The sequence below is a fragment of the Pleurodeles waltl genome, chromosome 3_1 (assembly GCF_031143425.1).
Source record: "Pleurodeles waltl isolate 20211129_DDA chromosome 3_1, aPleWal1.hap1.20221129, whole genome shotgun sequence".
NCBI classification, from domain to species: Eukaryota; Metazoa; Chordata; class Amphibia; order Caudata; family Salamandridae; genus Pleurodeles; species Pleurodeles waltl.
Window position 1 is genome coordinate 175,343,566 of NC_090440.1, and position 14,005 is coordinate 175,357,570.

Below are 14,005 nucleotides of genomic sequence, written 5' to 3' on the forward strand. Positions count from 1 at the left end.
ATGGTGTGTGCGTCGATTTCTCCCCTACACACACGGACTTGTGTTGTTATTTTTTACGCGGGGAAGTCGGGCATTGTTTTCCGGCACGCGGACAGTCTCTTTCTGTGGGTCGCGGGATTACCAGATGTCCCGGGGTCTGTGCGCGGATTCTCCTGCTTGTTTTCCGGCTGCGCGTCATTTCGCGGGGCTGTGCGTAGAAGTTTCACTCTCATGGCAGGCGTCGCGTCGATTTCCCCTCTGGAAGTCGGGCGGCGTTGTCCTTGTGAGGCCGTGCGTCGAAGTTCCGGCCGCCCCGAAGGCGCTGCGTCGATCAGCGTCAGTGTGCGTCGATTTTCTCGCCGCGGAGCAAGCTGTGCGTCGAAATTTTCGGCGCACGAAGAGTCCAAATGAAAAAGAGAAGTCTTTTTGGTCCTGAGACTTCAGGGAACAGGAGGCAAGCTCTATCCAAGCCCTTGGAGAGCACTTTTACAGCCAGACAAGAGTTCAGCAAGGCAGCAGGGCAACAGCAAGGCAGCAGTCCTTTGGAGAAAGCAGTCAGGTGAGTCCTTTAGGCAGCCAGGCAGTTCTTCTTGGCAGGATGCAGGTTCTGGTTCAGGTTTCTTCTCCAGCAAGTGTCTGATGAGGAAGGGCAGAGGCCCTATTTTATACTAAATTGTGCCTTTGAAGTGGGGGTGACTTCAAAGAGTTGCTAAGAAATGCACCAGGTCCCTTTTCAGTTCAATCCTGTCTGCCAGGGTCCCAGTAGGGGGTGTGGCAGTCCTTTGTGTGAGGGCAGGCCCTCCACCCTCCCAGTCCAGGAAGACCCATTCAAAATGCAGATGTATGCAAGTGAGGCTGAGTACCCTGTGTTTGGGGTGTGTCTGAGTGAATGCACAAGGAGCTGTCAACTAAATCTAGCCAGACGTGGATTGAAAGGCACAGAAAGATTTAAGTGCAAAGAAATGCTCACTTTCTAAAAGTGGCATTTCTAGAATAGTAATATTAAATCCGACTTCACCAGTCAGCAGGATTTTGTATTACCATTCTGGCCATACTAAATATGACCTCCCTGCTCCTTTCAGATCAGCAGCTGCCACTTCAACAATGTATGAGGGCAGCCCCAATGTTAGCCTATGAAGGGAGCAGGCCTCACAATAGTGTAAAAACGAATTAAGGAGTTTTACACTACCAGGACATATAAACTACACAGGTACATGTCCTGCCTTTTACCCACACAGCACCCTGCTCTAGGGGTTACGTAGGGCACACATTAGGGGTGACTTATATGTAGAAAAAGGGGAGTTCTAGGCTTGGCAAGTACTTTTAAATGCCAAGTCGAAGTGGCAGTGAAACTGCACACACAGGCCTTGCAATGGCAGGCCTGAGACAAGGTTAAGGGGCTACTGAAGTGGGTGGCACAACCAGTGCTGCAGGCCCACGTATAGCATTTAATCTACAGGCCCTAGGCACATATAGTGCACTCTCCTAGGGACTTACAAGTAAATTAAATAGCCAATCATGGATAAACCAATCAATAGTACAATTTACACAGAGAGCATATGCACTTTAGCACTGGTTAGCAGTGGTAAAGTGCCCAGAGTTCAAAAGCCAACAACAACAGGTCAGAAAAAATAGGAGGAAGGAGTCAAAAAGTTTGTGGATGACCCTGTCAAAAAGCCAGGTCCAACAGCGAGTCTCCAAAATAATGTCTTTATAATTAACTGATGGTGAATGAAATATGAAACCGGAAAAACAGGAATAATGATTTCTTGCAAAGGGAGAATTGAGCGCTCGGACCTCACAAGGGCTTCAATGTGTATGATGGAATCTGGCATATGTAGCTACGGAAAAGCTGATTAATTACTGGCTATAGTTTTTTTGTAATACACCGCATATTTTGTTTTCAAGAGTCATGTGAATGTCTAATTTAAATAGTTCAACTTATGCTGAAAATGTTCAGATGGGTTTATATTCTATATAACGATACATAAGTGTTGGTCTAGGAATTTATGTTTAAGCAAATATAGTATTTATTATTAAGCTGATTAACATTACATTTCCAAGCTTTATATAATTCATCATGAGACCACAAAATGCACACCCTGCTGATACCCAAGTATGAGCTTTATTTTATTAAATATTTTTAATTTTTAGATGTTTTGCATTAAATTATATTAATTTATATGTTCACTATTGTAAATAATTTTATTTAATGTAACATTAGTTCCACTGGGGATTTATTTTAAGTCCCTACTTCAATAATTTTCGATGGGAGGGTGTTGCAGTACCAGTCATTTGACATGTGTGGTGCTGCTGGACTTACTCCAATCTTGAGCTGTAATAGTTTACTACTGCTTTGGGCCCCTTTTGTGCTGTAGAAACTTTAGAGGTGCAGTTTTTTAATAGCAGTGCGGTTAGGGTCACTTGTATTTAGCTTTTTGTTGATCGCAAACGGGCGGATTCACGGATTCGGCCAGTTTGCAATCAAAAAAAGCACTTCCCTATACACAAATCCCTATTTCGCGAGTCGCAAAACAGGGTTTGTAACTCGCAATTAAGAGGGGGCATCCCGAGGGTATCCCTTTCTAATTGTGACCTGCAGGGGGATGCCTGATTGTTTTGTGACCGTGAATGCGGTAGCAAAACAATTGCAGTTAACATCAACTTCAAATTGGTGTTAATCCATTCGCAAACGGGAAGGGTTCCCCAAGGGGCCCTTCCCCTTTTTTATGAATGGGGATGCTAAAAAAATTTCAGCCACTGCCTACTCTGAAAAAATAAAACTGAAACATTTCATTTTTATTTTTGAAATGCATCCTATTTTCCTTTAAGGAAAACGAGCTGCGTTTAAAAAAAACAAAAAATCTGCTTTACTTAAAAAGCAGTCACAGACATGGTGGTCTGCTGACCCCAGAAGGCCACCATCCTTGTGAATGCGGCCATTCCCAAATGGGTCACAAATTGCGACCTGCCTCATTAACATTAATGTGTCAGGTCCCTTGCGACCCAACTGGAAATCGCTAACAGTGTCTCAGACACGGTTGCATATTTTGTTTTGCGACTCACAATTTGTGATTCACAAAGGAATCGCAAATTGCGAGTTGCAAAACAAATGGTCGTAAGTCTGGGCCCCAATCTTTTATGGGTGGGTGCATGTCCCACCTTAAAGCCATTTGTAATCCTGTCTATAGCCCCCTGTAACCCTCCTTAAACCCCTCCCTACTCCTCTTTAAACCCACCCATTTAGGATTAAGTTTGCACGTTTTCCAGCCATTCCTCTGGTCTGACCCATATTTACTACTAAGTAGCACACTTACAAGTGTGAGGATCTCCCCAATATAAAAGATAGGAGAGGTGGAGGTGAAGATTTACACTCATAAGTTTGTGAATAGCATGTTGTGTACTTTATTAGTATTATTGTAGTTCTATTAAATGTACTACAAGATGCATTGTGTGAATAGGCCCCCATGAATTAAAATATTTGTAAAAGCCTGTTCAGCTGTCGTTTTTTGATTTCTATACTAAAAGCCATTTCTGCAAAAAGTTGATCTCACTTTGAATATGATACTTCTGCATGGTGTACTTGATTTTTCCCATCGTGTATTAATAAATGCTAAGTCGACATCTTGGAAATGTAGATACTGTATGCAGGACAATAAAGGCTAGGTAATTAACGTCTAAAGAAGAAAAACACGTTTAAGTATCAAAAATCCATCAGTGCAGAGTTTATCTGAAGGCTTCCTATACTTGAGGAAAAATATAATTGGGCACATTTTTGTATTTGTGGGCAATTTACCGAAATTCATGGAAACTTGCCATTTAAATGTCACCTAGATTTTATGTGCTTTATTTCCTTCTTTCAGTTCTGATTATTGCTGTATAAATATAAAGAGAGTTTGCAGGTTTGTAATAACTAACTGGGAACGATTGAGCACATCTTGTTAATCCTCTCTTTATGTTTAGCTTATAGTAGGCTGCATTTTGTGCGATTATAATTCATTATTACCTTCCTACAAGATCAAAGCTCTACGCTTATAGTGCTGAGCAAACTAATGAAATCTGACAGATGCAAGACATTCAGCAGCACAAGGAATACATTATTGGAGCTTTGAAGAAACAAGCAAAACTCTACACTACTTCTCTAAAAGGAAACATTTAAAAGAAGAGGCCGACTGCTGGACAGCCATAAATGTTTGAGATTTAGATAGTTCTCTATTGATATCTGGGCACACTGTTGTGATGGTGTAGGTAAAATGTAACAAAAGGCCAGTAGCGTGAGATACCATGTCATCTCGGGCTACCATTCTTGAAGCCCCATGGTCCTAGGACTCTCGTGCTCCTCAGCACCTCCCCTTTCCACATGAGCACCACCAGGCATTAGTTCCCACAAACTCGACACAGAAACAAAGCATGTGACTACTTACATGGAGATACACCTTTACATGGTAAAGCCACAGTACTACTGGTGAAGTGAAAATGAATGACATATTTGAGTAACTCTTCCTCTACATTAGCATTAAACCTGTGTAAAATGTTGTTTTTCGAAGGTAGACTCAAGTAATTTCTGGAATTTACACTTAGGTCATTACACCACATTGTGTAATTGAGATGCTATTCCCGTAAAAATCCTATCACTGGAGCCTGGGGAAAAAATAATCAATAAGAACAGGAGTAGTTGCTGTTCGCATCATTGTGTGATTTCTGCTAATTTTTAGTGCAAAATGCGTCTTAATTTCCAAAATGCATGGAGAAAGCATTTTGCGCTTAAAATAGTGCAAAGTGACAGCCTGGCTTTTCACATAATTTTACATAATTGTTTGGAGCATTACGTGTAATTTACACAAAGAAAAGCATGCAAATTTCGCAAAGGCCTAAGTAAGATTCCTGGCACACTGAGCGGACTGGTCATATTGGAACACCAAAACTAGCACAGTGGGACAGCCGTGGCTTTTTTAAGTTACACCCTTGACAGGGTGTCACAATGAACCATATTCTAATATATATGACAAGCAATATTGAAATTGATCGAGGAGTGTATCACATGGAAAATAGGCTCCACATCACGTCAAGGTAAGAAACTCCTTTATTGGACCTCAGGCAACAACAGCTTGCCACATCCCTAGAACATACCCTATTCAGATGACACTATAGAGTTGTAAGTGACATCACATTTGGGGAAATGCTTTGAGGATTAGTTCCACAGAGTGCTTTAGCTAATTTCAGTACTGTCCAATTCTTTTTAAAAGGCACAGCTGACATACTGACCACCCAATAAAACTAAGCAATAAAAATATGTATATAGGAATTAAGATGCACAGGATAGCAGCTATCTGGCTTATAATAGCAGCGACTGGTGCATAAACAATGACAAGCATTATCTCTCACCAACAGTGGTTAATACTATATATTTCTCTTTGCATTAATGTGAACTAATTTTTCCAGACATACTGTGCCAGATATATACTACTTCTCATGCAATTTGTCTGTTGTGCTTGCAGTGATACTATAGATCACTCACAATACTCATAAGTGCATACATATTTTGTGGCTGTGCAGTACTAATGTTACAGAGTACTGTGGCAGATCCCATAGAATAAGGATACACCAGTTTTACTTCAGAGCAGCATTAATCCCCAAGGCTCTTCAATCAATGTATTTTGAATTTGTGCTATAATGTGTACTCATTGGATCCATGTCTTGTTATATTTTTCTTGGACTCTTTACCAAACTACCATGGTCAGTCACCCTCGTCAGATCCTGAAATGTTGGAATAATTCATAAGTGATACTTCAGAAATGGATTTAAACGTATGGATTGAAAGCAATGCTTTTAAAAGCACTGCAAATTGAACTTTTTAGCCCCATTCTTTTTCAAATTCTTTCGAGGTAAGATCCATTCACATTTTCCAGAGAGAGGATCCATTTACTCCCTGTGCTTGGTTGTTCAATGCTATTAAGGGATCAAAACTATAGCTTAGCAAATTCAAGGTTCACCAGCAGTCATAGATTCATTGACTGCAGCAGTTTTTTTTACTGCTTTGGTTCATTTATTTCATTTGTGTACACGTTTCTTTGACAAATTATGGCAAATGTTCTGGTGTTTGTGACCATCTTTGTCCAATTCTTCTTCCTGGTACTGGTCCTGTGAACTACTGTCACTTTGACCCATTGCCTGGACACTGCCTCACCCCATGCTCTCAAGGATCAGGATCAGTGTCAAACTCAGCACTCAGGGTACCAACACAATGTAAAATGTGAGATGAAGGCCCATGCTTGATGTGAGTAATTGGGCTGTAGGTTGACTAGGGCGCGAGCTGAGGTCAAGCAGCAACCACAATTCTTGTCATTCTTGTCAGCACAAGCAAACCCCATGTTATCCTGTGCTCACCCTCTGGTAGCTTGGCACAGAGCAGTCAGGCTTACTTTGAAGGCAATGAGTAAGCTTCCTTTCCATGTACAATTGTGAGTGTTGATATATTCAGCTAAGACAGTACAGTGAAGCTCTCAGCGGTCAATAAATGAATGAACGAATGAGTATGTGGAAGATACTCTCAATTGTGCCTTCAATTGTGTGTTCAGGACTTTAGGAGTCTCATATTTTCCTGAAGTAAGAAACTCCTGCTGAAATGAGCTTGAAGTGTGATGGTAGCATGAATATGTAGAATTACATAGGCAATAATAACGAAGGATGTAAACTTACCCACCACCTGCTCCACCATTTTTGCTAAAGTGTGTTCGTGGCTCGCTTGAAGCAAGTTTCAGGAGTTCATTCCATTCTCGTTCCCACTCTTCTTCAGTATAAACCAAACCAGACTACAAAAGAAGACAGATAATCAAATCAGTGATACAGATCAAACAACACAATATGTCTCTATTCTAAAGCAGTTACCCTATTTCCCCATGTCACTAGAGGGTTGGAGTAGTGGCACTTTTTACACCCAATAGGTGCATTCTGGAAGTAGGAGACTTGGTTCACTTGCAGTGAATCATTTGTAAAATTTTTTTAAAAAGGTCTCAAACAATGGCGACCAGATGACATGGATTCATAATCTCACCACATACAGCTTCCTTTCATTCCAACCATTTAATTGTCCAAGATTTACTCCCTACATGTTGGTGTTTAGATAAAACATTTTATTATTTGTATTTCATACTCATTTATAAAGAATTATCCAGCTGGGAGTAATGGCGCACATCAATCACTCACCCATAAAACCCAAAATAAATGATTCTTTGAGGACCTTAAACAAAAGACACTTGTCTACAGACAACTCGAGTAAAAATGGTTCAAATTCTACTCAAGACCGATTTTACTGCCTTTACATTACAAAAGGAATCTTATAAGAAAGGTCTATTGAAGGCTAAATCAGATCTCCTTTGTAAATGAATTTATCAGTTTACCAATCTCACTTGTGACTTATTTCAGAATCTTACATGATGGGAAATGGGAAGACACCATATTAATTACAAAGGTAAAAGAAGGAAACAAGATAGGACACAAGCTAGGGTAGATGGTGGAGGAAAAAGGTAGAGGGTTGGAAGGGGCAGTCACCATTTTAAATGTCACAACCAAGTGTGACTGACAGTTCGGCAATGAAAGGGTGAGGATAGGTACTCAGGCATGATGTACCTTTTGAAGTATGTGTGGCTCTAAAGGCCTTTGTCCCCTACCTTGACCAGGAAGCTGGTGGCCCCTATAATCTAGGGTGGACTAAGAATTGTTTAAAAAAATACTCAGATAGGACTGACCTGCACTTATTTTGTATCCCTTGCACTAAAAGTACAATATAGGGCACAATAGCTGACAAGAGACTATAGGGATCCTTAGCCGTGAAGAATGCCCTAGACCCAATAGGGCTAAAAAGGTAGGGCAGAAAAATGGTGGCCTCGTATTGGGTGGTATGAGCCATAATCCTCAAATAACCATCCCTTTTGTTTTTAGTATTACCTGTGGTCCCATTTTAATAAAGGTGACCCACTGGGGGACTACAAGGTATTTTAACCTGTCTATCTTAATCCCAGTCTTTTCCAGTAGTTTATTTATCTAAAAACTCCCTCCTGCTCTGAATCCATCCAGAGGTTGAGTCAATCCTGGTGGTATTATCTTACCAGGGTGGTGCAAGGTAGCCGATGATGAAGCATGACAATACAAAGGTATACTATGAAGAAGTATACCTGCACAAGACCCCGTGGCTCATCTCAGACTATTGGGAGGTAAGAGAAACCCGAGTGTGTTTTTCTCCCTATGACAGTAACAGTTGGTTGTGATATTTAGGATTCCTTAGGAGGATGTGTTACTGCCCTTTCCTTCCCCTCTTTATTTTGCTTGTGATTAGAAATGTCAGTTACAATGTTAGCCATATGGAAATGGACTAGAAGGTGTGGGTTCAAAGAAGGGTGTGAAAGACATAGGATAGAAGAATGGCCACAATTTGTTAATTTTAAAGGTGAAGAATTGGGGAATGTCTAGATGGGAAACAATGGCAACAGGACAAAGGGGTCCATAGACGGAGACAAGAGGTGGTGCATTGCACAGAACTAATAAGTACTTGATAAACGAGTTCCATAGCATGTGGTAGAGCAGCATTAATGAGAGTGTATAGAAGACAGATGGCATGGTCAGAGGGAAGGTGATCCTTTCTTCATACTCTCTGCCATTTGTGGAGGGTTTTACTGTGCAGTGAGAGTGCAGCAGTAAAGCACAGTGGGGAGGTTTACAAAAGGGAACAGATGGAGGAGGAGGGCAAAGGGAGCCCAGGGCACAATTGGTGCACAAGTTGGTGCATTAAAAAAAAACACTGCACACACTTTGTAAACAGCATCTCTTTGTCAACCAAGTGTACTGAGAGGTATGATGAGCAATACGACTGCCTCTACTCAACCTAACTGACTTGTCAGCCACCAGTGCAAACCTACCATGAACCCAGGGAGGCAGGACTAGTGCAGAGCTGGTTTCTCCCCCATTCACCCAGATGCAAAACTTGTTTGGCTGACCTTGTACAATTACCTCTGGACTGGCCTGCAGACTTCCCAAGCTGGCATAATGGCATGACCAAGCAACCTACTAAGGATGTGATATTGCTATTGGCCCTGTATCTTCCCTTTCCTTTCCTTTCCTTTCCTTTCCTTTCCTTTCCTTTCCTTTCCTTTCCTTTCCTTTCATTTCCTTTTTGTTCTACAAGTTGGCACACTTAATAAAGCAATGCATGCACTTCCTAAACAGCACCTCTTTGTCAACAACTGTACTGATAGGAATGATGTTCCATATGATTGCCTCAGCTCATCCTAACTGACTTACCAGCCACCAGTACAAACCTAGCATGAACCAAGGGAGTCAGGACTAATACAAAGACTACGGTCATCAACATTCCGGTGCCTCTGCTGGGGTCATTAACATTCTGATGCCTCCAATGGGGTCATAGACATTCTGAGGCCTCTGCTGTCCCTCTTAAGGTCCCTGATGCTGTCCTTCTTTAGCCGATCAGCAGACTTGCTTGGCCAACCAGTCTGCACTGCTCTACCTATTGGGCAGACTTAGTGGTAAGCCAGCCTCCCTCTCTCCCCAACCTCAGGCATCAGGTGCCATGCTTGGAAGTGATGTGAGGAAATGCTCTACTCCCACTAGGTTCCAGTGCTCTGTAGTCCTATCCAAGTTTGACGAGGCAAACAGACACCACCATTCGCTGCAAGCCATCCCTTAAAACCAACTGAAATTAAGCTGAAAGCAGCCATATTGCTTCTGCTCAGCACCAGTGAGTGAACTTTAATAAGACTGCTCACTTGCTTCAGTTGATGCACGCTCCCATTGGCTAAATAAGGAGGCCCTAGGCAGGTCTCACACCACTGACTGCTCTAACAATGAAGTAAAATACTATTTCTTCCATCATGTTATTTGTCGACATTTAGAAACTGATAAGTGGGAATTAAAAAATGTGCAGTAATTTAATTAAGGCAATGTTCTTGATTTGCATGGTGTCATTTAAGTTGATCTAAAAAGAACTTGCCACTTTCCTGTCTCTCCCCGTTCAGGACCACTATCACTTAATTATACCCTATTGTCCTTTTCAGAAACCAGTGGTCTCTTTGTAATCCATCACAGTTACCACAGACTGCAGGTAACAACTCTGGATTCCTACATTAGATCCCTTTTTTACTCATCTTTCCATGCTCAGGTGACCTGTGACTACCCATTCAACCTTGCAAGATAGGACACCTTCTACACCTCCATCATCTTTATGAGAGAGAACCATCAACATCAATGCAAGTGCACTATAAATGCAAGAACAATACTTAAAAATGCAACAACAAATCTATAAGTCCTACAGCTGTTGTCTATATACACCAAGCCAGACCTCTGGATTACAACAAGTCTAGAATAAAGGTTAGGTACACTACAGTCTATAGTCATCTGAAATAATCTTAAAATCACAATAATAGATTAAGCCTCATTCAAGTCGATGACAGCAATTTATAGACCTTCAAATGAGTCAGCCAAAGCCTCAAAAACTCTAAAACTGAGCACTGCATAATCCACTACTTTTATCACTCACCCACCAGCAAACATACTAACTTGTGCTAACCCTTCCCCACCACTCATCGATCCCTGCTAGATTTTTCTACTTCATTACCATTAGCCCCACAGCACCATTTCACATGTTTCTCCACTCTTTAGGCAGCCACTAACATGCCATGCTATCTTAGGCATTTCTCCAACCAACTACAATCCGACTCCATCTGATGCCAGACTCCATGTTTTAAATCCCAAAATGCCCAGGCATTGAACCAATCTAAGCACAACACTAACGGTAATCATGAACTGCCACAAGGCTTGGTCTGAATCCTAACCTAATCAACAATGAGGTATTCTCAAGAAAAACAAATGCTTTGCATCTGAATCGAATGCTCATTTACCCAACCATGGTCCTAAGACAATGCAATTAAGACCCACCACACTCTTCCTCCTCAGGGCCAAAAATAATTTGTAATAACAAAGATGATAAGGTACGGTAGTAGTAGTAGCCTACACAACAGCACTGACATTTTGAACACCAAATCCATCCTTGCAGTACATTGAACCCACTGCATCATGAATCCCAACAGCTTCTTCGTTTTAACAGTGATACAACCTCACTTTCTGGGTAAGTTCTTTGATCTTACTCTCCACCTACTGGCCTACAGCAATAACTTGAGGTCATAAGAGGCTTTAACCTGTGGGTTGAAAGGTCAAATGACAAGCGTACTAATGCTCTCCTTATCAAGATGCAGGCTTTTGCCTTCAAATATGTGTTGAGTAGCCCAGCACTCTCAGCAAAGCACAGCCTAGACTGCAATTTCTCATATGCCCTTGAAGTCACTACTGAAACAGTACAATCAATGGTATGGTGTGACCACTCCGTTATCCCTGTCTCACTTCTCAAACCCAACTTATAAATCAACCACTCAAATCAAGAAGGACTAGGGGCATTTTTATAGCTTGAAAGGCTATACTTCATCCATCAGGGTGGAGGAGGACATTACATCTGCCACCCTGATGGACTACCACCTGTTAAATTTAAATATGACCGCTGGCTCAGCGCTCATCTCTGTACATTGAAAGGAATCTCTTTCTCAGCAGTTCTGTTCAACTTACAAAGAGTTTGGTGAGTTGCCGTCATCAGTTTTGATGGCCGTTCACCCAACTTCTTAATTTGTTTTGTATAACAGAAACAAACTTCCAAAACAGGAGTTTATTTTTGAAACACAAAAAACTTATGGACCCCTCACCCTGTGTGTTTTCTTCCCATTGTGGCATCCCGTAGAAATGTGGGGGAGGCACAGATCCATGGTACAAGAAAATACAAAAAGGGGATATTGGGTACCTATGGGGGTTTGGGTGCTTTTGGGGCTCAAACCCACACCCTGCACAGCTGCAGACCATGTGTGGGGGGGCGGTGGATTGGCCATTCACTAAGGATTGGGACCAGGTCTTGCCACAGGCTAGGTCCTGTACCCAACCTCATGCCATGCACAACGACAAATATCTTACTTTGCCTTAAAAAAACATAGAAATCCAATGGGCTAAAAAACAAAGATTAAAGGGAGTTATAGTTTGGTAAAAATGTTTGATAAAACTTAACATTTTAAACTTAACAAAACCACTGAAATTCACCAGTTATAGTTTTCTCAAGTAACTATAACTCATGTCCTAACATAGCTATAACTTGTGCCCTTTGTGGTACACAGTGCTGTTATCAATGATGTAATCTCAGATGTTATTAGGGATATTATCAATGCAGTCAGTGAACATCATGAGTGATGTATTATGTGAGGGTACAAAGCATACATGGCAAGAACAAAAATCGTAAGTCAGACAGAATTGTAACGTATATGAAAAAGTACACCTTATGAAACACATCAAATGTTTTTAAGATGGCTGGATAGGATCTACACACCTCCTTATTTTGCTGTGTCTGTTGCCATCGCCACCGTCTCTTAAGTGCATCTCTTTCTGCGCCATTCCTCATCATGGTGTAAAGCGCTTTACGTAAGACGAGGTCCCTGTCATGAAATCCCCACATACCTATTAATGGCAAAAAAGGCATTGAAGATCATTTAGAAATGTTACAGTGCCTGTAAGAAGATGATACATTTGAAGTATGATTAAATGTTCTTCTAGGATTTACTTTAGACCATGGGCCAAATTTTGAATTCAGCTTAGATATTGGATGCCATCTGTCTAAAAACATTTTGGCACTTTGTGAGAACTCATTTTCAATGATAATGGAAGAAGTTCTTTTGAAGATGCCATTATATTCTTTGTCTGACAGACCCTACCCAAAGAGATATTCCACTTTACTACCAATGAATTACAGCAGCACTTTACTATACCAAGGATGACCATGGCAGTGTACCTGTCAGGGGATGAAGGTTTCTGAAATATCCATGTGAGGTATATTTGAAGATGTGGGAATAGAGTGGAAGGCGAATCATTTAGCCACGGTCAATAGTCCTCTTACATATCAAACAACAGAAGACACTTAGGACAATCATGAATAAAGTGATCTGTACAAAGTACAAATAACTAATACACTCTTCCAATCAAAATGAGCATGCTTGATATATACCTACCCTATCTCTGTTTGCAGGACCTGTTTTGGTCTTGTTTGTTAGGATGAAGACTGACATTTAGGAGCCGCATGGAGAGGAGAGTAAGGGAGGAAACTCGCAGATATTCAATGTCTACTTCATTAATTTGCAACATGGCATAACAGCATGTCTGATTGGGGGAGTGGAAAGAACAGAATCTAAGGAGAAGGACTATAGCTGCAGGAGAGTCTTGATTTTAAAGCTAAAAAGAAAAGCTTGCATTGTACTTTCTGTGTGAGGGGAGCTTGCATTGTACCTTCTCTGTGAGGAAAGCTTGCATTGCACCTTCCATGTGAGGGAAGCTTGCATTGTACCTTCTCTGTGAGGGAAGCTTGCAATGTACACCCTCTGTGAGGGAAGCTTGCATTATACCATCTGTGTGAGGGAAGCTTGCATTGTACCATCTCTGTGAGGGAAGAGCATGCATTGTACCTTCTGTGTGAGGGAGCATGCTCTGCTGCCTGTGCAGTATCTGCTGTGTATGAGGGAAGCATGCACTTCTGCTGCCAGTACTGTATCTGCTGTGTGTGAAAGAAGCATGCATGGTACATTCTCTGTGAGGGAAGCTTGCATTTTACCTTCTCTGTGAGGGAAGCTTGCATTGTACCTTCTCTGTGAGGGAAGCTTGCATTGTACCTTCTGTGTGAGGGAAACTGCCATTGTAGCATCTGTGTGAGGGAAGCTTGCATTGTACCTTCCATGTGAGGGAAGCTTACATTGTACCTTCTATGAGGGAAGCTTGCACCAGTTCCTAAATGAACTACCTACCCGTCTCTATCTTCCTTTCCATCTATTTTATGCAGCTTTCACTCATATATATTCACCATGCCACATAATTCCACTACACATATACACTCCGTACCACACAATTCCACACTGCACAAATCCACAAGTAACAATTA

The 14,005-nt window shown here is 41.5% G+C and overlaps 1 protein-coding gene across 2 annotated transcripts in view; it reads right to left on the reverse strand.

The window, feature by feature from the left end:
- The window catches only part of OTUD7A (OTU deubiquitinase 7A), a 1,097,633-nt gene that overhangs the window by 240,404 nt on the left and 843,224 nt on the right, over positions 1-14,005 (reverse strand). For both annotated transcript variants that reach the window (XM_069222100.1, XM_069222099.1), the window contains exons 10-11: positions 12,410-12,537; positions 6,679-6,791 (exon numbers count right to left, since the gene is read on the reverse strand). In XM_069222100.1, coding sequence (XP_069078201.1) covers positions 6,679-6,791; positions 12,410-12,537 — 241 coding nt within the window. The remainder of the gene's footprint in view (positions 1-6,678; positions 6,792-12,409; positions 12,538-14,005) is intronic.